Source organism: Loxodonta africana, chromosome 3 (genome assembly GCF_030014295.1).
Source record: "Loxodonta africana isolate mLoxAfr1 chromosome 3, mLoxAfr1.hap2, whole genome shotgun sequence".
NCBI lineage: Eukaryota > Metazoa > Chordata > Mammalia > Proboscidea > Elephantidae > Loxodonta > Loxodonta africana.
Genome location: NC_087344.1, coordinates 44729357 through 44755941, shown reverse-complemented (window position 1 = coordinate 44755941; position 26585 = coordinate 44729357). Strand labels below are relative to the sequence as shown.

Below are 26585 nucleotides of genomic sequence, written 5' to 3'. Positions count from 1 at the left end.
TTGAAGAAAAATCAGATAAAAGAATTTAAAAAAATGAAGAAACCCTAAGAATCCAAAAAGTAAATCACCAAGGCATATTATCACCAAACTTGCCAAAACCAAAGATAAAGAGAAAATTTTAAAAGCAACCAGGGATAAAAGAAAAGTCTCCTACAAAGGAGAATCTATAAGAAAAAGTTCAGATTACTCAGCAGAAACCATGCAGTCAAGAAGGCAATGGGATGACATATATAGAGCACTGAAGGAGAAAAACTGCCAGCCAAGGATCATTTATCCAGCAAAACTCTCAAATATGAAGGTGAAATTAAAACATTTACAGATAAACACAAGCTTAGAGAATTTGCAAAAACCAAACCAAAGCTACAAGAAATACTAAAGGAAATTGTTTGGTCAGAAAATCAATAACATCAGATACCAACACAACACAAGGTCACAGAACAGAACATCCTGGTATCAACTCAAATAGGGAAATCAAAAAAACAAATTAAGATTAATTTTAAAAAGAAAAAAATGCTCTAAACAGGGAATCATTGAAGTCATTATGTAAAAGATCACATTAATCAAAAAGAGGGACTAAATACAGGAGGCACAGATCTTCCATGTGCAGAGGAAAACAAGGCGATATAGGACGATACAAGTTAGGTTTTTACTTAGAAAAATACCGGTAAATATTAAGGTAACCACAAAGAGCTCTAACAATTCCATAATTCAAAATAAAAACCAAGAAAAACGTAACGACTCAGCAAACATAAATTCAACTACTATGAAAATGAGGAACACACAATTTACAAAGAAAAAGTCTCAGCACAAAAAAGTGGAAAAATGAAAGTGTCAACAAAACACATAAAAAGGCATCAAAATGACAACACTCAACTCATACTTATCTATAATTATGCTGAATGTAAATGGACTAAATGCATCAATAAAGAGACAGAGTCTCAGACTGGATAAAGAAACACGATCCGTCTATATGTTGCCTACAAGAGACACACCTTAGACTTAGAGACACAAACAAACAAAAACTCAAAGGATGGAAAAAAATACATCAAGCAAACAACAATCATAAAAGAGCAGGAGTGGCAATATTAATTTCTGACAAAATAGACTTCAAAGTTAAATACACAACAAAGGATAAAGAAGGACACTACATAATGATTAATGGGACAATTTACCTGGAAGATATAACCATATTAAATATTTATGTCACCCAATGGCAGGGCTACAAGATACATAAAACAAACTTTAACAGAACTGAAAAGTGAGATAGACACCTCCACAATTATACTAGGAGGCTTCAACACGCCACTATCGGAGAAGGATAGGATTAAGTAGGAAGCTCAAGAGAGACACGAAGACCTAATTGCTACAATCAACCAACTTGGCCTCACAGACGTATACAGAACACTCCACCCAACAGCTACAAAGTATACTTTTTTTTTCTAGTGCACATGGAACATTCCCTAGAATAGATCATATATTAGGTCATAAAACAAAGCTTTGCAGAATCCAAAACATCGAAATATTACAAAGCATCTTCTCAGACCACAAGACCATGAAAGTAGAAATCAATAACAGAAAAATCAGGGAAAAGAAATCAAATACTTGGAAAATGAACAATACCCTGCTGAAAAAAGACTGGGTTATAGAAGACATTAAGTAGGGAATAACGAAATTCATAAAATGCAACGAGAATGAAAATACTTCTATCAAAACCTCTGGGACACAGCAAAAGCAGTGCTCAGAGGTCAATTTATATCGATAAATACACATATACATAAAGAAGAGCCAAAATCAGAGAACTGTCCCTACAACTTGAATAGAAAGCAAGCAACAAAAGAATCCATCAGGCACCAGAAGAAAACAAATAATAAAAATTAGAGCTGAACTAAATGAATTTGAGAACAGAAAAACAACTGAAAGTATTAACAAAGCCAAAAGCTGGTTCTTTGAAAAAATTAACAAAATTGATAAACCACTGGCCAGACTGACTAAAGAAAATCAGGAAAGGAAACAAATAACCCAAATAAGAAATGAGATGGGCCATATCACAACAGACCCAAGTGAAATTAAAAGACTCATATCAGATTATTAAGAAAAATTGTACTCTAACAAATTTGCAAACCTAGAAGAAATGGATGAATTCCTAGAAAAACACTACCTACCGAAATTAACACAATCAGAAGTAGAAGAACTAAATAGACCCATAACAAAAAAAGAGATTGAAAAGGTAATCGAAAAACTACCAACAAAAAAAAGCCCTGGCCCGGATGCCTTCACTGCAGAGTTCTACCAAACTTTCAGAGAACAGTTAACACCACTACTACCAAAGGTATTTCAAAGCATAGAAAATGACAGAATACTACCTAACTCATTCTATGAAGCCACCATATCCCTGACACCAAAAGCAGGTAAAGACACCACGAAAAAAGAAAATTACAAACCTATATTCCTCATGAACATAGATGCAAAAATCCTTAACAAAATTCTAACCAGTAGAATTCAACAACCTATCAAAAAAATAATCCACCATGACGAAGTGGGATTTATACCAGGTATGCAAGGTTGGTTTGATATTAGAAAAAGCATTAATGTAATCCACCATATAAATAAAACAAAAGACAAAAACCACATGATCTTATCAATTGATACAGAAAAGGCATTTGACAAAGTCCAACACCCATTCATGATAAAAACTCTCAGCAAAATAGGAATCGAAGGAAAATTCCTCAACATAATAAAGGGCATCTATACAAAGCCAACCGCCAACATCATTCTAAATGGAGAGAGCCTGAACGCATTTCCCTTGAGAACGGGAACTAGACAAGGATGCCCTTTATCACTGCTCTTATTCAATATTGTTCTAGAGGTCCTAGCCAGAGCAATTAGGGAAGACAAAGAAATAAAGTGCATCCAGATTGGCAAGGAAGAAGTAAAATTCTCTCTATTTGCAGATGACATGATCTTATACACAAAAAACCCTAAGGAATCCTCTAGAAAACTACTGAAACTAAATAGAAGAGTTCGGCAGAGTTTCAGGTTACGAGATAAACATACAAAAATCACTTGGATTCCTCTACATCAACAAAAAGAACATAGAAGCGGAAATCACCAAATCAATACCATTCACAGTAGCACCCAAGAATTGATAAAATACTTGGGAATAAATCTTACCAAAGATGTAAAAGACCGATACAAAGAAAACTACAAAGTACTAGTGCAAGGAACTAAAAGGGACCTACATAAGTAGAAAAACATACCGTGCTCATGGATAGGAAGACTTAACATACTAAAAAGGTCTAGTCTACCAAAAGCCATCTATATATACAATGTACTTCCGATCCAAATCCCAATGACATTTTTTAATGTGATGGAAAAACAAATCACCAACTTCCTAGGGAAGGAAAAGAAGCCCCGGATAAGTAAAGCATTACTGAAAAAGAAGAAGAAAGTGGAAGGCCTCACTCTACCTGATTTTAGAACATATTATACAGCCACAGTAGTCAAAACAGCCTGGTACTGGGACAACAACAGGCACATAGATCAATGGAGCAGAATTGAGAACCCACATATAAATGCATCCACATATGATCGGCTGATATTTGACAAAGGCCCAGTGTCAGTTAACTGGGGAGAAGACAGTCTTTTTAACGAATGGTGCTGGCATAACTGGATATCCATTTGCAAAAAAATGAAACAGGACCCATACCTCACACCAAGCACAAAAACTAACTCCAAGTGGATCAAAGACCTAAACATAAAGACTAAAACGATAAAGATCATGGAAGAAAAAATAGGGACAACCTTAGGAGCCCTAATACAAGGCATAAACAGAATACAAAACATTTCTAAAAATGATGAAGAGAAACCAGATAACTGGGAGCTCCTAAAAATCAAACACCTATGCTCATCTAAAGACTTCACCAAAAGAATAAAAAAACCACCTATGACATCTCCGACCAGCGCCTGATCTCTAAAATCTATATGATTCTGTTAAAACTCAACCACAAAAAGACAAACAACCCAATTAAAATTGGGCAAAGGATATGAACATGCACTTCACTAAAGAAGATATTCAGGCAGCTAACAGATACATGAGAAAATGCTCCCGATCATTAGCCATTAGAGAAATGCAAATTAAAACTACGATGAGATTCCATCTCACACCAGCAAGGCTGGCATTAATCCAAAAAACACAAAATAATAAATGTTGGAGAGTCTGCGGAGAGATTGGAACTCTCATACACTGCTGGTGGGAATGTAAAATGGTACAACCACTTTGGAAATCTATCTGGCGTTTCCTTAAAAAGTTACAAATAGAACTACCATACCACCCAGAAATCCCACTCCTCGGAATATATCCTAGAGAAATAAGAGCCTTACACCAACAGATACATGCACACCCATGTTTACTGCAGCACTGTTTACAATAGCAAAAAGCTGGAAGCAACCAAGGTGCCCATCAATGGATGAATGGATAAATTACGGTATATTCACACAATGGAATACTACGCATCAATAAAGAACAGTGATGAATCTGTGAAACATTTCATAACATGGAGGAACCTGGAAGGCATTATGCTGAGTGAAATTAGTCAGATGCAAAAGGACAAATACTGTATAAGACCACTATTATAAGATCTTGAGAAATAGTATAAACTGAGAAGAACACGTTCTTTTGTGGTTATGAGAGGGGGAAGGGAGGGAGGGTGGGAGAGGGTTATTTACTGATTAGTTAGTAGATAAGAACTACTTTAGGTAAAGGGAAGGACGATACTCAATACAGGGAAGGTCAGCTCAACTGGACTGGACCAAAAGCAAAGAAGTTTCTGGGATAAACTGAATGCTTCGAAGGTCAGCGGAGCAAGGGTGGGGTTTTGAGGACTATGGCTTAAGGGGACATCTAAGTCAATTGGCAAAATAAATTCTATTAAGAAAACATTCTGCATCCCACTTTGAAGTGTGGCGTCTGGGGTCTTAAATGCTAACAAGTGGCCATCTAAGATGCATTAATTGGTCTCAACCCACCCGGATCAAAGGAGAATGAAGAACACCAAGGTCACAAGATAATTATGAGCCCAAGAGACAGAAAGGGTCACATGAACTAGAGACTTACATTATCCTGAGACCAGAAGAACTAGATGGTGCCCGGCCACAACCGATGACCGCCCTGACAGGGAGCACAACAGAGAACCTCTGAGGGAGCAGGAGAACAGTAGGATGCAGACCCCAAATTCTCATAAAAAGACCAGACTTAATGGTCTGACTGAGACTAGAAGAATCCCAGTGGTCATGGTCCCCAAACCTTCTGTTGACCCAGGATAGAAACCATTCCCGAAGACAACTCATCGGACATGGAATGGACTGGACAATGGGTTGGGGAGAGTTGCTGATGAGGAGTGAGCTTCTTGTATCAGGTGGACACTTGAGACCATGTCGGCATCTCCTGTCTGGAGAGGAGATGGAAGGGTAGAGAGGGTTAGAAACTCGCAAAACAGTCATGAAAGGAGAGACTTGAAGGAGGGAGCGGGCTCACTCATTAGGGGGAGAGTAAACAGGAGTATGTAGTACCCAGTGTCGTCGAGTCGATTCCGATAAGGTGTATATAAGTTTATATATGAGAGCCTGACTTGATTTGTAAACTTTCATTTAATGCAAAATAAAAATTATTAAAAAAAAAAAAAATTAGTAGGCAAAAATACAAAGAAAATCAGAATATTTCCAAAGTCTCAAAGTATCATCCTAATAGAAACTTATTAACTATAAAGGGTAAGACAGTTAACTTTACAATATGAAAGAACGCAAGAAAATGCATTTACATATGAAAACAAAACACTCTTAAATACAAGATCAGTGTATTTAAATGCATGCAAAGTAACATCAATAAAAGCATTAAAAAATACAAAGCCACATTTGCTCAAGGCCATTCCCTGCAGCCTTACTTGCCATGGCCAAATACTTTAAAGAAGTAACAAATACTGAGTACAGCTCTACAGTTACAATGAAACTATCACTATTCCCAAATGCACAAAGTAGTTCTAACAACCCCTACTTTCAGTACAGCTTTCTTACTTACCAAGAGACTTTTTTCTTCAATCGCAGACTTTCAGCAAATTGCTATTTGAAATTATAGCATTAAGGATAAAACACTCCATTGTTGAGACAGACTAGTCTCTCCACTCTCAGTTCATACATGTCAAATGAGGTGTGAGGAACAACTAAAGGCTTTCCTACACCCCTTACACTCATAAAGCCTCTCCACTGTGAACTTTATCACATGTAGTAAGGTGCGAAGAACACCTAAAGGTTTTCCCACATTCCTTACGTTCATAAGGCCTCTCTTCACTGTTAGTTCTTATATGTGTAATGAGAGCTGAGGAACTAAAGGCTTTCCCACTTTGCTTACATTCATAAGGCCTCTCTCCACTGTGAGTCCTTATATGTGCACTGAGATGTGCGAGCTGACTAAAGGCTTTCCCACATTACTTACATTCATAAGGCCTCTCGCCACTGTGAGTTCTTGTATGTGTAGTGAGGGCTGAGGAACAACTAAAGGCTTTCCCACATTGCTTACATTCATAAGGCCTCTCACCACTGTGAGTTTTTACGTGTTCAGAAAGGGAATAGGAACAACTAAAGGTCTTCCCACATTTCTTGCACTCACAAGGCCTCTCTCCACTGTGAGTTCTTATATGTGTAGTAAGGGCTGAGGAACAACTAAAGGCTTTCCCGCATTGCTTACACTCATAGGACCTCTCTCCATTATGAGTTCTTATGTGTTCAGAGAGAGAATAGGAACAACTAAAGGTTTTCCCACATTCCTTACATTCATAAGGTTTCTCTCCACTGTGAGTTCTTTTATGCCTAGTTAAGACTGAGGAATAACTAAAGGCTTTCCCACATTGCTTACATTCATAAGGCCTCTCTCCACTGTGAGATTTGATATGTGAAGTGAGGTTTGAGGAACAACTAAAGGCTTTCCCACATTCCTTACATTCATAAGGCCTCTCTCCACTGTGAGTCCTTATATGTTGAGTGAGGTGTGAGGAACAGCTAAAGGCTTTCCCACATTCCTTACATTCATAAGGCCTCTCTCCACTGTGAGTTCTTATATGTTTAGTGAGGTGTGAGGAATACCTAAAGGTTTTCCCACATTCCTTACATTCATAAGGCCTCACTCCACTGTGAATTCTTGTATGTTGACTGAGAGATGAAGCCTGAGTAAATGCTTTCCCGCATTCCTTACATTCATAAGGCCTTTCTCCACTGTGAGTTCTTATATGTTTAGTGAGGTGTGAGGAATACCTAAAGGTTTTCCCACATTCCTTACATTCATAAGGCCTCGCTCCACTGTGAGTTCTTATATGTTGCGTGAGAGATGAAGCCTGACTAAATGCTCTCCCGCATTCCTTACATTCATAAGGCCTTTCACCACTGTGAGTTCTTATATGTTTAGTGAGGTGTGAGGAATACCTAAAGGTTTTCCCACATTCCTTACATTCATAAGGCCTCGCTCCACTGTGAGTTCTTATATGTTGAGTGAGAGATGAAGCCTGACTAAATGCTTTCCCACATTCCTTACATTTATAAGGCCTCTCTCCACTGTGAGTTCTTGTATGTGTAGTAAGGGCTGATGAACAACTAAAGGCTTTCCCACATTGCTTACACTCATAAGGTCTCTCTCCACTATGAGTTCTTATATGCTGAGTGAGAGATAAGGCCTCACTAAAGGCTTTCCCACATTCCTTACATTCATAAGGCTTATTTCTGTTATGAAATTTCTTACGTAATATGAGGGATGAAAGACAGCTATAGGTTTTACAACCTTCTTTATATACATGTTTATGATCTCTCACGTGTGTCCAAAAGGATGAGAAACTACAGAGTGCTTTCCCACATTTGTTACATTCAAAACATTTCTCACCAGTGAGTGTTGTCACAGGATTCTTAAGAGCTGAGACACAAGTGAAGTCCTTCCCACATATCTTACATTTATGCCGTTTCTTTCCATTAAGAGTTCTCACAGGAGTGGTTAGGTGAGAGGGACAACTGTAGGCTTCTTCACAATCCTTACACTGGTAGGTATTGCATCCTGTGTGAGATCTGGTATGATATTTTTGTGATGAGTGATCCATGAAGGCTTTTCTACACTCAGAGCATTCAAAAGCATTTACTTCTGGAGGATTTCTTTTTATCACAGTAAGATCTGGAATTCTGCTTAAGGTTTTCCCACACTGATTGTCTTCATTGCTTTCGCAGAGGTTCTCTACTGTATGACTTCTGTTAAAAATAGGCAACATGTTAAAAATAAATTTGTTCCCATTTCACCATTACTAATCCCAGTGAATATGCATGGTTTTTGCCCTGACTTGTCTCATGTATCACAGGTTCCATGATCCAGCAGAAATACTACCATTACTATCATGGTTTTTCTGAAACATAAGGTTTTCTGACAATTGTGTCCAAGTGAAACACATCTCAAATACTCGATATCTGACTCACATTCATAAAAATACTGTATTGTGAACATTCTCTGAAGACAATTTTACAGCGAGGTTTATATATAAAAAAAAATACCTATCTATATATTAGAATAAATCCATTGCTATTAAGTCGATTCTAACTCATAGCAATCCTATATAAACATAAATACATATGTGTGTATTTTAAGGCCATAACACCATAGGACTTTTTCCTAAGGCACTGTTTTCTCTTTTTTCTATGACACTCACCTCAAATGTCTCCCCTGCTTTTTATGTTGATTTTTATTGCCAGGCCATTTGAAGATTTCTCCTAACGTGTAGGACCAGCTGCTATTCTTCATGAATCGCACCATTATATGTTCACTGCATAACTTTTTTCCATCATTAAGGTTTTGAGAGACTGACCCAATAAATTCAAGTTGAGGTTCACAATATGGAACAGAAAGGAATGGAATTATTAGGGGAAAAAAGGCTTGAACAATGAAAGACTTAACCACATTTCACTGATTTAGCACTTTGGCAATGGTTAAAAAGCAACTTACTAGGAAATACTTCCGTGAGGATTTACAGTGATGGTGACATAAATAGGTGTAATGAGGAGAGCTCAGAAGAAAGATATTAGACACAATACATTAAAAGACAAAAAGGGTCTCCATGACCACAGGTATGAGACGACTGCTACTGCCAAAAGTAAGCTCAGGTATCTGTGATTTTCTGTCCTTAACCCAAAAGAGACTTTTTCCAGCTGACTGATTCAAATGTGGTTTCCTCCATAAAGGGCTGGTTCTTAAAAAATTCTTGCTTTCCTGGTGCTCCCCAACACAATGGCCCTGGATGAGTCCTATCTCCACTGTCCTCAGATCTTTCTCTTGCTTCTCTGGGAAAACAAATGGGTATAGCTGACATCGTGCTCATGGAGAAATACATATCATCAGGGAAGACGCTACAGAGGAATGACTATTTCCCTGACACTGAGTCAATACTTAGCTCTTCAGGGTCTCTGAAGATGGACAGTGTGAGTTTATTTGCAGCAAATAATCACATCAAACTTGTAATAAACACAGTAAAATGCTCTAAAAGGTCCCAAACCACAAATCTCAGTACCAACATGACTGAAGAGGCCAACGCTTACACTGACAACATTTAAAAAGTCTCAGAGATTTTAATCACAAGAGAAATGAAAATTCACTTTAACGCATAGAGCTTTATGTTCATGAGGAAGGCAGGATATATGAGTGCCAAAGACCAAGGGATCATGTCTATTTTACTTAATAATTTATTCCCATTCCTCAACCCAAATACCGGAGCAAAGTTAATAAGTAAAATTTTTTGTTAGTAAAGGAATAAAGAAAGAAAGAAAGAAAGGTGCCATTCTTACCTATTGTGGCTAGGTTTCTGAAGGTTTCCATCATCACATCTCTGTAGAGTTTCCTCTGAACAAGATCCAGCAAAGCCCACTCTTCCTGGCTAAAGGCCACGGTCACATCCTCAATGACCACTGAGTCCTAAAAATCCCACACATTCTGGATCAGCAAAGTACCATATACTACAATGTGTATAAGAACAAAGAGTGAGGCTGACAGTCCTTGGGAACTGAGAATTCATAGGTATCTGACAAAAGGTTCTACGTTCTACCAGGGCCTACTTAGGATCGTCCCTTCACTAACTACATTCACTTTCTCACTGATTGCATCCTGTCTCACAGGCTACCAAAACACCGAAATATATAATGTCTCCACAGTTTGACTGCAACCAATTATGGTCTCATTCCTCTCTTTTTATGGTCTATAACAGTTAGAAAACACGACAGAAATTAAGAGAAATGCTCTAATTCAGATCATCACTTCCTTGTGAACAAACAATTACACCTCCTTCCATAAGACTCACCAGAACACTCAACAAAAGATAAAGCACAGGATGAAGGCAGGATGAGGTATTCACCACTAGGAAACACTGCAGAATGGCAGTTTTTCCTTTTGTCCCTTACAGCCATAAGAAGCACAAACAAACTGGCAAGCCAAGGCCCTGAGCTGGTCATATTTTCTTGAACTCTAGATCAGGCAGTGACAGACCCACCTGCTGAGAAAAGAATATTCTTTTGGAGAATTATGGATTTTTACATATCAGTCATCAATTTTTCAAAAACTCACTAGTTCTGTCATCCTCCTGTCCCTTTCATAGAGACAGACAAAAGGAATAAAAGTTAAAAAGAGCTTCGGTGAGACAGGAAACATAAAAATCCAGATCACCCCACAATTCTCAAATTTTGAGACCTGATGCAACCATACACCAATCATTAGTGACTGCTCCCCTCAGCAAACATAAACTCATACGCCCTCGCCAAACACAGTCTAATGTTATGACAAAAAACACTATCTCTGCAGAAACAGGAACAGCATGCTCTTATGTTTGCTAAATGAGAAGAGGTTACAATTCCCATTTTGTTGTGACTGCACACAATACACATAATTAATGTGACCAAATTATACATGTAAACACTGCTGAATTGGCAAATGTTTTGTTATAATTTTTACAACAAAAAATTATTTTTGTTAAGTGGAAGTGCAGACAATTTACCTGTTAAATTACCCGTGAAGCCTAGGAAACAGAGACTACACACCAGCCCTATGCAGGCTCTACTCCAAAATTCTCTCACATTTGCAGACCCTGGAAGGCACACAACCATGACTACCTGTACCTGGACCAATGGAAATCTCTGGTCTGTACGAGTGACCTCTGTGAAATGTAACAGCACCAATCCATTACCTTCCTCAAGTAGTGAGGAGAGAAAAGGCTGCTAAACTACACTTTGGGTTTTAAAACAGAGCAGCTTTAGAATAAGAGGAAGAAGACTCCTCTTGTCAGGGAAGTGGTGAAGTGAGTTGTCTGTCATTTCTAGTCAATCTTGTTGTGGTGTCACAATAAACTTTGAGCAAGAGCCAAAATCCGAAAGTCTCTACTACAGTGGGCCAGGTTACATATTTTAAGTCATCGAAAGCTCTAACGTTCATTATACAACATACAGTCATGCACCACATAACGTCCGTTCAGACAACGTTCAACCACATATATGTCCATGGTCCCACAAAGTTATGAGAGAGTTCAGAAATCCTGATTGGAGAACAGGACATAGCACATGTAACCGGACATAGTGAACACAACAGCTTTCTGTATGCAACTTTTCTGTACGCAACACATGTACTATTTGTACCTAATGTCAGTTAGTCAAATGTTTGTTTTAATATACAGTATATGATGAACCTTTCTATGCATAAAAAAACATTAAAGAAACACTTCCAGATACACAAACATCTTTAACATAATAATACAGTGATGATGATAATGCTTTGATACACACTGCAAAGTCCAAAAACAAAAACCAAACTTGTTGCTGTCGAGTCGATTCCAACTCATAGTTATCCTATCGGACGGAACAGGATGCTCCCACAGGGTTTCCAAGGAGCGGATGCTGGATTCAAACTGCTGACCTTTTCGTTAGGAGCCAAGCTCTTAACCACTGAGCTACCAAGACTCCCATCGCAAAGCAGAGCCCGTTTATCACCAACCATTGTATGTATTCAAGTTTTTAATATAAGAGGCTTTATGGGGGTTGCTTCATAACTACAGGTTATACATAAGTCGGACGTTTGTAACCCGGGGATTGCCCGTATATAATATGGTTTTTGCACAATGTCCCAATCACATAACGTCCTACTTCACAGAATGTATAGTGGTCGTTAAGTGACACATGACTGTATTAATTATAAAATGTTCCACGTATTGAGCAACTACGATTTGTGAGAAGTTTTGTAAAAAGTTTTCAACACACTAGCTCATTTATGTCTCATGACTCTCCTACTTGCCAGATGGAAGCCCCAGGTTCTGCTCAGCATGACTCATATTGGCCAATAAACAAGAGACTGATGTGACAGAGCAGAAAGGTATCTTTATTTCACTGCACAAGGAAAAGGAGATAGTCAGAGCTGCTGCCACCAAGACTGCTCAGTGAGAGTGAGGGGAAAGGTCACTTTTAAGGGGTTTAGAAGTTATATCAGCAACATTCTTAATCATATTACCCAGGTGTAATGGGGTTTACATATAACTTCGTGCATCACCAGGATTTTAATGTAAAGTTAGGAGGCATGCTAGGCAAAGCAAACAAGATTCTAATGCAAAGCTGCAGGGGTGAATCAAGCAAAGGAAACAGGAGTCTAATGCAAAGGGGGGCGGGGGCAAGCAAAGGAAACAATTCTTATGCAAAGCTGTGGGACAAGCTAAGCAAGCTGCTTCAGGCAGTGGAATTTTCCGCAGCCTGCAGACCTCCATCTCGTTCTAAGCAGATATTATTTAAAACACTTCATAGCTTAGTAAAGTTAGAGACAATCAATCAATCACATGCTCAACGTTGCCTATGTGGAACAGTGCTGAGCCAGGGTCAGAATGCAGATCAATTTGTTTTTGAAATCTAAATTCCTGACAACTGCATTTCTGTTCATATGCATACAGCTTTGTTGTTATTCTCCAATAACACCACGGACGATCTACAGCCCTGCTGGACACTAGCAGGAGGAGACAAATGAAACATGCTGTTCAATCACACAACCCAGAGCTACTTCTGGCAAATCCCTATGTCTCAAACAAGACCTCTTCCCTTCAGGCTCTTAACTGTGCTACTTTCATTTATTAAAATTAATTTAGGTAACACTGACAGCGCCTACTTCACGTTCTCAAAGCAGTGAACGAAACAAGTATCTGGATGAGCATGAATTGTTAAGTTCTTTCAATGTGGACAATAAATAAATATGTGTATAAATATATATGCATATATATACATACACATGATATCAAGTGGGATACATTCTACAGAAAATGCAGCACAATAGGGGATAAGCTGCAAGTAACACAAGCATATTTATCTTTAGTAAGTCAATGCAAGGGGCAAAATTACTGTTTTAGAAAACATTCTCTAGTGAAACCTGGGTTGGTAAAGTAAAAATGATCACATTTTCCATTCTAAAAACTTGGAAACAGACCATGATAATTTTTTCAAACGCTCATATACATTTTTCACATGCTCGTTGATGTCAACAAGTCCCAACGTAGAGGGACAGGAGTCAAATGGCTCAACTGACCTTAATGCCCAGGAAAAGGAAGATACATTGCTTATACCCTGAAAAGAAAAAGTCATTAGCAGTAGGCTAAACACATAAATTTGGGAAACTGGAAAAAAAAAAAAGGCAGCATAAATGAATAGTATGAAGAAAGTAATATGAAAATAAAGATCATAGTAATGACACAAAACACAAATGAAGACTTTCAGTTTCTGGTCTGATATATACAAGGAGCTTGGAAGTATCACCACCATCCTCAAAAGAAAATATATGACCATAAAGAACTCAGAAAATTGAGGTCACAAGGTAAATTGCTGCAGCAAAACTGAAGGAACACACAAGTAGCTACAGAGACTCATACCAGAGCACCTAGGAGCAGAAACCACCTCTAGGATCAGTATCAGCGTAGGAAAACTTAATGCAATTAATGAATTGCTGGAGGCTCAATGTTGACAAAAACTTCAGGGTCAAAAATGCCAGGGAGGCCCAATGGTAGGGGGACCCACACAGTCTTTTGAGTTCTACCTGAAGCAACCCTATCAGTTCCTCAGTGTGACCATCAGAGAAAAATCTCCTTGTGCTTCCTTCCAGTGGGGGGGAAGAGGAAAACCAGTCATTTCTAAAATTTCCCAGAGGATTCTGTTCTCTCTGATAAGGCCTGCCCTCAAAGAAACATATTTAACTAGAGTCTAACTGATCTACAGTAGTGAAAAACCCAACTCTAGACCCATCTAGGGTTCCTGTCTCACCAAAGTGGGTGGAGCCAAAGCAGAAAAGCACATGGCCTGTCACTGCCCAGGGGCACAGGCTCACTAAAAGACTGAGATTTAATCATTGGGCTTCACCAGGCTTTCCCTTTGTCCACACTTTACCACTACATCAATTGGGCTCTTATATAATAACAAGATTGCAGGAGAAAGAACTCCCAACTCTCAGATCTGATTTAAGAAGTTTCTATGAAACCCAGACATGACAGGGATGAAAAAACAAGAACATCAGAGCAATGACACCTACAGCAAACACAAGCTAACTTCTAGCCAGAAAAAGATAAAACCTCACACTAAAGCCTATTTATTTACCTCATTCCCTTTTACTTAGTACTTAATCTCCAACTGCCAACAAAAAGCTACCGGGCATACTAAAATCAAAAATACAGCTTGAAGAGACAGAGCAAACATCAAAATCAGTCTAAGATATGGCACAGATTTTGGAATTATCAGACCAAAAATCCCAAATAACTATAATAAATATGCCAGGGGTAAGGTAAGCAGAGAGATGGAACCTGTAACAAACGAACCAAAGGAAATGCTAGAAATCAAAAAACACTGTAACAGAAAAGAAGAATGCCTTTAATGAGCTCATCAAAGGACAGGACACGGCCTAGGAAAGATCTGTGAGCTTGAAGATATGTAATAGAAACTCTTAAAGTTGAAATGCAAAGAGAAAAAACAATGAAAAAAAAAAGGAACAGAATATCCAAGAAGCGTGGGACAATTACTAAAGATGGGCCACCTATGTATTGAGAATACCCGAAAAGAAAGACAGTAGAAACAAACAGAAGAAATATTTGAGGTAATAATGAGTGGGAAATTTAGATAATGAATGACAAGCACCAAACCAAAGACCAGGAAGTTCAGGGAACACCAAGCAGGATAAATATCAAAACACTACAACTAGTGATACCATATGCAAACTGTATATCAAATAGAAAATACTGAAAGAAGCCAGAGGGGGGAAAAATCATCTTCCTACTGAACAGCATGGTTAAGAATTATATCAAACTTATATTAAGAAAACAAGCAAGGAGAAAGTAGAATGAAATATTTAGTGTTGAGAGGGGTGAAAAAATAACTAAACCAGAATTCTGTATCCAGCAAAATTATCCTTCAAAAAGGAAGGGGAAGGATGTGGAGAAACTAAAACTATCGTCCATTGCTCATGGGAAAGCAAAATTGTACAGGCATTGTGGAAAAGTTTGGCAGTTCCTTAAAAAATTGACTACGGAACTATGGTATGGCCCAGCCATCGCACTCCTAGGCAAATCCCCAAAGAATCAAAAGTAGAAAATCAAACAGGAATCAGTACACCAATATTCACTGCAGCACTATTCACAATAGACAAATTATGGAAACAACCTGAATACCCATTGTGACCCCAATACTCCTCAGCATGTTTTCTCCGGTTTCAAAATGGGCAACTGAGAGCTTAACATAACTAAGGCCATGATAAACCTGTAAGTTGTTCTTTCTCTGCCTGCCTCCTTCACACACCTGTGTTCATGACTTTGTTTTGACCAAATGTTAATGACTTTGTTCTAAACTGCTGCAAATTACCTTTTGGTCTGTCCGGACTACCTGTGGCATACAAACCCCACAGGAAAGTTGGAGCCCAGGTATCAGATATATATATCTTCAGCCTAACAAAGAAATGTCTGGCAGGGGACTACAAAGACACCTGTATCGCTTGTAAGATTCTATATAAGGTCTAATGCAAAACTGCTCTTTGGGACTCCATAGAGACAGCCTGTGTTGCTGCCGGGTCCCCGGTGAGGTGATGCATGCATCTCCTTAATAAACTTTCTCACTCTTTCTGGCTTGGAGCATGTTTCATTGGTTTGACTGCTCCAGGGCACGGACCCTAATCGGGTAACACCATCAACAGATGAATGGATGAACAAAATATAGTACATCTACACAATGGAATACAGCTTAGCTATACAGAGAAATGAAGTCCTGACAGATGCTAGAACGCAGATGAACTTTGAAAACATTATGCTAAGTGAAATAATTCAGTCACAAAAGGACAAATACTGTATGATTCTACTTATATGAAATTCTGACCAAACTTATTAGTGGTTACCAGTGATGGGGATGAGGGAGAAAAGGGGGTTCACTGTGCAGGGAATACTGAGTTTCTGTTGCTGGCGGAAGAATAAATTCAGAAGATATTGAAAACAGCTGCACAACAGATACACATAATCAATGTCACTATATTGTTGTTGTTCTTGAGTTTGTCAAGTCAATTACGATTCATGGTGACCCTGTGTGCGCACAGCAGAACTGCTCCGCAGAGTTTTCAAGACTGTGACTCTGGAGGCAAATCACCAGGCCTGTCCTCTGAGGAGCCTATAGAAGACACACTGGGAGGCCATAAAAACTGATCAAGGTCTATTTATTATCAGCGACTCAGATTACCATTTAAGTTATACAGGAGTTTACCCACTCCCTGTTTATGATACAGTGCACAACAGAAAGTTTAAAGCATTATTTAAAACAGAAAAGAAATGCAATTTTCATATATCAATTTTATAAAGTCATGTGAAAACCCCTTCATTTTAATTTTACTTATCTTAGTTCAGAAGGGCTTCTATACACAAACTGTTGATGCCCAGATCTTAGAAATTTACGTTCGTATTCACTAAAATAAGCATTGTAAAAGCAAAATAATGGCCATAAGCAAAATGTACATTTATGGCAATAAATATATATATAACAAAACATTTGCCAATTCAACAATTTTTTCATGAATAATGTAATGTGGTGGTGAAAACTGTTAAGCACTAGACTGCCACTCAAAAGGCTGGGAGTTTGAACCCCCTACGGGCTCCAACCAACCAAAGAAACAAAAAAACTAAGATCAATCGTATGTAGTATCCTGGAGTTTTATAAGAATTTAGTTTCAAGCTCTCTATGTATTGCTATGAAAAGATCACCAGGATAATTTGTTCATCAAAAAGTTAAGTATAAATTCCATACTATCTTTTGTGTAACCAACTAGGCGAAATAAAAAGTTTCTATTTCTATTTGCTCGCTTCTACATAAACACTGGCAAGGCGCTTCAGGAAGTAATAAAGCCGGTTACTGAAAGGAAGCTGGGGGAAGAGGGGTGGGCTGGATGTGGACAAAACTAGGAACAAGTCTTCATAAAATACACTCTTAAAGCTCACAGTGAGTTTCAAACTTTGAAGGTATTGTATCTATTGGAAAAAACTAATTTCATTAAGCTATATGTATCGTACTTTTATATGATAAAAGTCAAATGAGATATTAAGTGCTTTTACTTGGAATTCTCGTTTGAACCCACAAGCTGCTCCATGGGAAAAAGATGTGGCAGTCTGCTTCCAGATCACTGCATTGGAAACGCTATGCAGCAGTTCTACTTTGTGCTACAGGGTCACTATGAGCTGGAATCAACTCAATAACACACAGTAAGAACAATAATAAAACCATTTAAACCTTAATCATCTGGGACCCAACTGTTATTAAACCGTCGAATACACTCGTACAAATCACAATGTATAAATTAGAGCTCTTTCAAAACACAGCAATCAGGGATATCAGAGTCTGTACATCCATTTTATCTCAGCCGGGAAAATATTTCTTTAAAATGGCTAAAATATTTAACACATTAGGGGCTCTGGCATGACTTGTTACATGTAATAGGAATGTTTAAGAACCTTCCCAAGATTTAACTAAGCTTTGGAGTAACTTTTACTTTTACATGTTAAAATAGGCATTCCTCAGTGTTTGAGTTTATATCCATTAAAGTAAAAAACTCTCAGTAGAAACACGCCAAATGATCCAGAAATTTTCTTCCAATGGAAACTGTAAACCCAAAAGCTTAAATACACACATCTCATATGTTGAACTTCTCTAGCAAAAGAGAAAGGAGCCCTGGTGGCACAGTAGTTGAAGTGCCTGGTTGCTAACCAAGAAGTCAGTAGTTCGAACCCACCAGCTGCTCCTTGGGAGAAAGATGTGGTACTCTGTTACCGTAAAGATTTACAGCTTTGGAAACCCTGAGGGACAGTTCTACCCCGTTCCATAGGGTTGGTATCAGTCAGACTAACTCGACAGCAGTAGCTTAGCAAAACAAGAGCAACTGAATTTTAGATTCTAATTCAAGGCTACAGAAGAAAGTCAAAAATTACAGGGACCCTAGGCACACGTGGGAAGACAAGGACCTAGACTGGGGATTCATGTTTTCCACATACATGAAAGCCTCAAGGCAAAAGCATTCCTCACTGGGGGTAAAAATGGATCTGAAGACCCTGTACAGGATCCAGCTGGACTCACTGTCCCCAATGTCATACCTTTGGTGATGTCAGGAGAGCACCAACACCACACAGGATCCCATAAACAGTCAGGACCTTCACCTACAAACTCTCTCCCCCTTTTTCTAACCCATAACACAATGTGAGAGGTGGAGCTGTAGTTTCAGAACGGCACAGAAAATGCTCCAGTATCTGGGGGAAGTCAAGAAAACCGTTAAGAGAGTGGCAGAAGGATGGCGCTGGAGGGCTAGGTCTCAACCTCCACAGCCAGAGCTGCACCGTCTTCAGGCTCTGGTCAGGAGGCTCTGTCATTCAACACAGAGCACCAAAGCCCAGGGTGGTGATGTTAACACCCCATGGGGCCAGTTCTGAGAGTCCCATAAGGAAGGTAACCCCAGGCATCCAATTCTTGAAAACCCACATATGTACACAGGAAGGGCCCAGCAACAGTAGAGCAGGGCCTTAGGATGCCTCCTAGGGCTCAGTCCCTTGGCCTCCTCTGCCACCTTTCTTCCTTCATTGAGAAACCACAGCTCCGCCACACACAGCTGGTCCCCAAACAATTCATGTCAAGCTTCACCCATTTACGGTTAGAATAACCCAGTTCTCCCCAGAACTCACCATTTCCTTTCTCCAGCTTCTGGACGTCTAAGGGAATGTCATCTCTAAGCCTAATAAGTCACTTCAATAAGAGGGATGGGAGTGGAAGCAGAGCACTGGACAGCCTGGAAGCAGATGAATGATGTTAGGTCCACACTCCAGTCAGAGTAGCTGAAATCCGTACACGTGATTAACAGATGTGCGAGATGGTCGCCCTAGGTCCCCAGCTGCCTAGACTGGACTAGTTCTCACAGCTCCACACTTGGGACCCGAAATGGAAGAAGGGTAGGAGAAAACAGTGCTGATTAAGTAGGGGGTGAGAGATTTTTGGCTTCCTTCCGGACTCAGGGGCCCATTATTGAAGTTGTGGCTTTACCTGTGCAACTCTGTCCCCTGTAGATCAACAAACACACTGTTATTTGATATTAGCATGGGTGAATTTAAGGAAGAACCTATTTGTCAAGTTTTGTCAATGAATTAATCAGGGTTGATTCATTTTTAATTATGTGTAGATAAACTCTTCTATTATGCTTTTTAAAAATTTTTTCATTTGTAGCACCGTAATACATGATTGGTAGTCTTCCTGTTGCTTTCACAATTACCATTTTCCCCCTCCCTTTTTTTCCCTTTGTTCTCAAACCGTGGCATTACCAGTTCCTAAGCTTTTGAGAAAACAGAAAGATTCCTGAACATTCTGTCTTTCAACCCTGTAACAGTAAGAACATTTACTTTCTCCGCACACTACTGTCCAACAATGGACTTCTAGGTACGATATCAAAAGCATGAGCAATAAAAAAACAAAATAGATAAATTAAAAAGCTTGTGCATCAAAGGACTTTGTCAGCAAAGTGAAGAGAAAACCTAAAAGTGGGAGAAAATACAGTGAAACCCATGAGGGCTGGAACTTCACGAGAATGCCTTGTTTTTCCGGGTCTTGTAAGTTTTCTGCCTTAGACAGGGTGCAGTCTAACTACTTTTTATCACTCATTTTAGTGGAAAATATTTGAGTTTTCCTTCTTTGACAGATTGAGCCTAACACAAGTTCTGGCTTTCGAAGGTTTTATTTGGGAATCACGTATTTTTTGTTTGGGAATCACATATTTCAGAAGGGTTTAGTATCCAGGATATACAAAGAATTCAACAATCTACATAACATTTTTAAAATGGGCAAAAAACTTAAACAGACCAAACATGATATACGAATAGTCGATAAACATATAAAAGATGCTCATACCATAAATCGTTAGCAAAATGGAAATAAAACCACACAAAATACCACCTCATCCCTATTAGGATGGCCACTATCAGAGAAACAGAAAACAACAAGGGTTGGAGCATATGTGGAGAAATTGCTAGAGGGATCGTCAAATGGTGCAGTCTCTGTGGAAAAGTCAGGCTACTCTTCAAAAAGTTAAATACACAACTACCCTATGGCCCAGATATTTCCATTTCTAGGAGTGTTGGCAGCTCAAACAGTTAAGCACTCAGGTGCTAACTGTAACCGAACGCCACTCCGGTTCTTGTCTTATTAGCCGACTGAAATAAGACAGACACTCATTGCAACGGAAACAGAAAGTGGTAAGTTTATTGTCCGTGCATACAAGGAGCGCGTGGGGTCTAGTGACCTTAAGGCCACGTGCTCGCTGACTAAGGGGGCTGGGGAGCTTTTTGTTTCCAATGGCGTCAGGGGGTTGGGTTTGGTACCCAGAATTTTCTGCCTTTAGCCCTCCCATGCCTATATTTGGGGGTGGGCGAGGGGGTCAGCTGAAGGATGTGATTTCAATCTGTGCATGCTTCAAGGTGTAACTAGCGCTAGTCAGTGGACAGAGCCACTACCTGCTGTGACTTCCTGCTCAAAACAAGCTTGTGGTTAGCAAGACAAAGAGATGGGGGAGGGGGTGTTCACTGGGGGTTTCAATATTGTCGAGCAGCCTGTTTCACTAACCAGAAGGTTGGTGGTTCAAACCCACCAAGCGGCTCTGCAATCTGCTTCCGTAAAGATCACAGCCAAGAAAAATCTATGGCACAGTTCTCCTATGTCACATGGGGTTGCTGTGTGAGTCTAAAATTGCCTCGACAGCACCTAACAACAACAGGTATATACCCAAAAGGCTTGAAAGGAGGGATGCAAACAGGTACTGTTACACCAATGTTCACTGTAACACTATTTCTAGCAGCCGAAAAGTAGAAAAAAATAAATAAATAAAAGTCCATCAACAGATGCATGGAATATTATTCAGCCATAAAAGTAAATGAAGTTCTCGTAAATGCTATGACATGGATGAACCTTGAAAACATTGATAAATGAGTAAGTCAGACACAGAAAGATAAATATTGTATGATCCCATTTAATTGAAATATCTAGAATAGGCAAATGTAAAGAGACCAAATGGTTACTAGGGGAAGATAAGAAGGCGGGCAGTTGATGCTTAACAGGTACCAAGTTTTTGCTAAGAGTGATGGAAAAACTTGGAAACTGACAGTGGTGATGACTGCATAACATGGTGAAAACAATGTTACTGAACTGTACATGTAAAACTGGCTGAAATAGGAAAAGGTTTGTTATACATATTTTACTGCATACACACAAAATAGCATGAAACGACACCATTAAAAAAAAAGAAATTTAGTTTCTTGGTCTGAATGTGTTAAGTGAAAGGAGGGAAAATTTAGATACTATAGGGATTTAGAGAGAAGGGTGGGTATTTAACAATATAATGCCACTTTAGGTTGTACTAACCTAGAAAACATCAATATCCTAGGCATTAGTGGGCTGAAATGGACTGGTATTGGGCGTTCTGAATCAGACGATCATATGGTCTACTATGCCAGGAATGACAACCTGAAGAAGATGGCATTGGACTCATCATCAAAAAGAACATTTCAAGATCCAACCTGAAGTACAACACTGTCAGTGACAGGATAATATCCATAGGCCTACAAGGAAGACCAGTTAATATGACTATTACTCAAATTTAAGCACCAACTACTAAGGCCAAAGATGAAGAAATTGAAGATTTTTACCAACTTCTGCAGTCTGAAATTGATGGAACATGCAATCAGGATGCATTGATATTTACCAGCGACTAGAATATAAAAGTTAGAAACAAAAAAGAAGGATGGGTAGTTGGAAAATATGGCCTTGGTGATAGAAATGATGCCGGAGATCGAATGATAGAATTTTGCAAGACCAACAATTTCTTCATGGCAAATACCTTTTCTCAAAAACATAAACGTCAAATGTACAAATGGACCTCGCCAGATGGAATACACAGGAATCAAACTGACTACATCTGTGAAAAGAAACAATGGAAAGCTCAATATCATCAGTCAGAACAAGGCCAGGGGCCGACTGTGGACCAGACCATCAATTGCTCAGATGCAAGTTCAAGTTGAAACTAAAGAAAACTAAACAAGTCCACAAGAGCCAAAGTGCAACCTTGAGTACATCCCATCTGAATTTAGAGGCCACCTCAACAACGTATCTGACACACTGAACACTAATGACCAAAGACCATGCGAGTTGTGGAATAAAATCAAGGACATGATACATGAAGAAAGCAAGACGTCATTAAAAAGACAGGAAACAAAGAAAAGACCAAAATGGATGTCAGAAGAGACTCTGAAACTTGGCCTTGAACGTTGGGTAGCTAAAGCAAAAGGAAGAAATGATAAAGTAAAAGAGCTGAAAAGAAGATTTCGAAGGGCAGCTCGAGAAGACAAAGTCAAGCATTATGACATATGCAAACACATGGACATAGAAAACCAAAAGGAAAGAACATGCTCAGCATTTCTCGAGCTGAAAGAACTGAAGAAAAAATTCAAGCCTCAAGTTGCAATACTAAAGGGTTCTATGGGAAAATATTAAACAACACAGGACACATCTAAAGAAGAATGGAACAAATACACCGAGTCACTATACCAAAAAGAATTGGTCGATGTTCAACCATTTCAGGAGGTAACATATGATCAGGAACCCATGGTACTGAAGGAAGAGGTCCAATGCACTGAAGGCACTGACGAAAAACAACGCTCCAGGAATTGACAAAATACCAATTGAGATGTTTCAACAAACGGATGTAGCGCTGGAAGTGCTCGCTTGTCTATGCCAAGAAATTTGGAAGACGGCTACCTGGCCAACCGACTAGATCTATTTTTATGCCTATTCCCAAGAAAGGTGATTCAACCAAATGCAGAAATTATCAAATAGTATCACTGACATCACCCGTAATCAACACCCATGCAGGCAGCAGACAAGGAATCAAGATGCGCTGCATTGGGCAAATTTGCTGCAGAAGACCTCTTCGAAATGTTGAAAAGCAAAGATGTCACCTTGAAGGTTAAGGCGCATCTGACCCGAGCCATGGTGTTTCCAATCACCTCATACGCATGACAAAACTGGATGATGAATAAGGAAGATCAAAGAAGAACTGACACCTTTGAACTGTGATGTTGGTGAAGAATGCTGAATATACCATGGACTGCCAAAAGAAAGAACAAATCTGTTTTGGAACAAGTACAACCAGAATGCTCCTCAGAAGCAAGGATGGTAAGACTATGTCTCACAGACTTTGGATATGTTATCAGGAGGGATCAGTCCCTGGAGAAGGAAATCACGCTTGGTAAAGTAGAGGGTCAGTGAAAAACACGAAGATGCTCAACAATTATGAGGACAGCGCAGGGCTAGGGTCGCTATAAGTCGGAACCCACTCGACAGCACCTAATGACGACAACAACCTACAAAAATAAAATCACATTTGAGGAACTGCTGTGTGTAAAGAATGAAATTTTTAAGGTAATTGGATCTGGGTCTCCTTGTTATTAATATGACGGGAAAAGAAACAAAATGGAACCGCTTACATAACCAAAAAAACCCACATTTTTTTAAGTAAGTTAAAAAAAAAAGAGGGGGAGATTACACTAATGGCACTGAGTTCCCAGTGATTTCTCAAACGGGACACTTAAATTTAGACACTTTAAATTTGCTCCACAGGATTTTCAAAGCTGTGACCTTTCTGTAGTAGACCACCCCTAAACTTTCAGCTAGTAATCTTAACCTTTCTACCACCCAGGGACTCCCTACTTGACTGTTTTACTTTGTAAAATAATTACTACAAAAAACAAGGTGCTTTCTGGAAAACTGTAGTGTGGCTGACCCTCTAGGATGTGCTGAAGTATTTTCATTAGTTTCATTGCGCATGCTGCCAATTTTACCCTCATTTCTAATATTCACAGTTCTGACGTTGGGAATGTGCACGGTTTTTGCTCCAGGAAGCCTTCAAGCTTTTAAGAAGTATGGTTCTTTTGGTAGCAAAAATAGTGGTTCAAGGGGAAGATTAGTCCAAAGGACTAATAAACCACATCTACCACAGCCTCCACCAGACAGAGTCCAGTACAAGTAGATGGTGCCCGGCTACCACCACTGACTGCTCTAACAGGGATCACAACAGAAGGTCCCAGACAGAGCTGAAGGAAGATGTAGAACAAAATTCTAACTCACAAAAAAAGACCAGACTTACTGGTCTAATAAAGGCTGGAGAAGCCCCAAGAGTATGGCTCCCAGACCTTCTTTTAGCTCAGTAATGACATCACTCCTGAGGTTCACTTTTAGCCAAAGATCAGACAGGCCCATAAAACAAAACAAGACTAAAGGACAAACCAGCCCAGGTGCAAGGACTAGAAGACAGGAGAGAACAGGAAAGCTGGTAGAAGGGAACCCAAAGTCGAGAAGGGTGAGTGCTGACGTGTGATGGGGTTGTTAATGTCAAACGTGTACTGTTTAATGAAAAACTAGTTCGTTCTGTAAACCTTCACCTAAAGTACAATAAAAAAAAAAATTAAAAATTGTGGTTCAATTACCAGCACCAGTTCCAGCACAGGTCACACACGCTGGGTCTGTGATGTGTATAAATCCCTCATCACCTATATTAAGCTTGTTCAGCAACATCCTATTTTACATCAGACCAACTAGGACTGGCCATATTGTTCTGACACAATCATGATGAAAATTTCTGCATTACAGCCAAAGAAATTCCTCAAAACATGTCTCTTACTGAATGGAATAAATATGATCCTAAATGTACCTACTAGTTCCAACTCACGTTTCTTAATGCTTCTATCAGTCTTCAATACCTATAACCATTAAAGGTGGTGGGAGGGTATTTTCTCACCATCATCTTAACTTTTGTTATGACCAGCAATACTCAACAAAAGTCCTGCCTGAAGAAGCACGGAAAACAAAAAAAGCCATTTGAGGCTGGGAAACTGTGATCAAGAATATGCCCCGTGAAGAAAGCACAAACTTCAATTTGATTTCAGACACTGCTACCTACTAGATATTTGTCCACAGGCAAGCTACTTTATTTCTCCAAAACCATTACTTTTGTTAAATGTCGCAAATACTCCCTATCCCACAATGTTGTTTTGTGAATAAAATGAGGTGCAGTATGTGAAGGACTTGGCAAAGTGCCCAGATCTTTTGAAATAGCTCAATAAATGGCAAATACCCTAAGGGCTGAGGGATGATTGTGCCTGATGAGCAATACTTGACTGTAGTGTGTGTCCGTGGGTGTTTTCATGTTCTCGCGCGCCTGTATGCCAGGGAGTGGTGGCAGATGAGGCCGAAGAGGAACGATTAAAAAAAAAAAAAAAGACAGAGAACAAAAGGGAACACGGTGAGCGGAGACTAGAGTGGGTGCGAGTGGGCAATTAGACTGAGACTCACTACCCTGGGCATCCCTGAGGCCCCTGACTGCGTTTTTCACAAACTCCCAGGTGAAGCTAACGCCGTTGGTCTGAGAACCACACTTTAGCTTAGGGAAAATTCACACAATTTTTACCTGTAAATGCACCAAGAGACACAGGTCCACCCCACCTATTCGCCGTCCACAAAGCCGTTGCCGCGCGGTGAGCCGGAATCTCGGGGGAAGCGGCTAAGCGGCAGCTCCCCCGGCTACAAGGAAATCTCCAGGCTCTGTGAGCGCGGAGAGACCAGGAGTGCGCAACAGAGCGGGAGGAAAGCCCTGAGACTCCGGGCCATGAGCCCGCGGAACCACCCGGTACGGGACCTGGCCCACCTGCAACACACGCAAAACCTACCTCATGCGGGAGTGGACGGACTTCCGACCCGAAGACGCACGCTTCCGCTTCCGGTTTCTGGGACGCGAGGTACCCAAGGGGAGGGGTTCCGCGCGCGAAGCTAGAGGGCTGTGACTTTTGAAGGCGGGGTTCCGGGGTTCCCTCTTGTATTTGGGCTCTGGTCACGGCTCTCCTTATTTCCTCTGTAGAGAAAACCCTAGGTTTTCTTAAATGCATATATAAACTGAAATGCGGATTTCAGTA

At 39.7% G+C, this 26585-nt stretch overlaps 1 protein-coding gene across 2 annotated transcripts; it reads right to left on the bottom strand.

Moving 5' to 3' along the window:
- Nucleotides 1–4854: 4854 nt before the first annotated feature.
- LOC100665123 (zinc finger protein 709-like) lies at nt 4855–26384 on the bottom strand. 2 transcript variants are annotated; one of them, XM_064281256.1, is made up of 6 exons: nt 26343–26384; nt 19266–19369; nt 9859–9985; nt 8730–8880; nt 7922–8277; nt 4855–5447 (listed from the first exon to the last, which is right to left on the bottom strand). In XM_064281256.1, the coding sequence occupies exons 2-6, from the start codon at nt 19266–19268 to the stop codon at nt 5110–5112; spliced, it is 975 nt and encodes a 324-aa protein (XP_064137326.1). In that variant the 5' UTR covers nt 19269–19369; nt 26343–26384; the 3' UTR covers nt 4855–5109. The 2 variants fall into 2 exon arrangements, with proteins under 2 accessions (XP_064137326.1, XP_064137325.1); XM_064281255.1 differs by lacking the exon at nt 4855–5447 and having other exon boundaries at nt 5685–8277.
- Nucleotides 26385–26585: the final 201 nt, after the last annotated feature.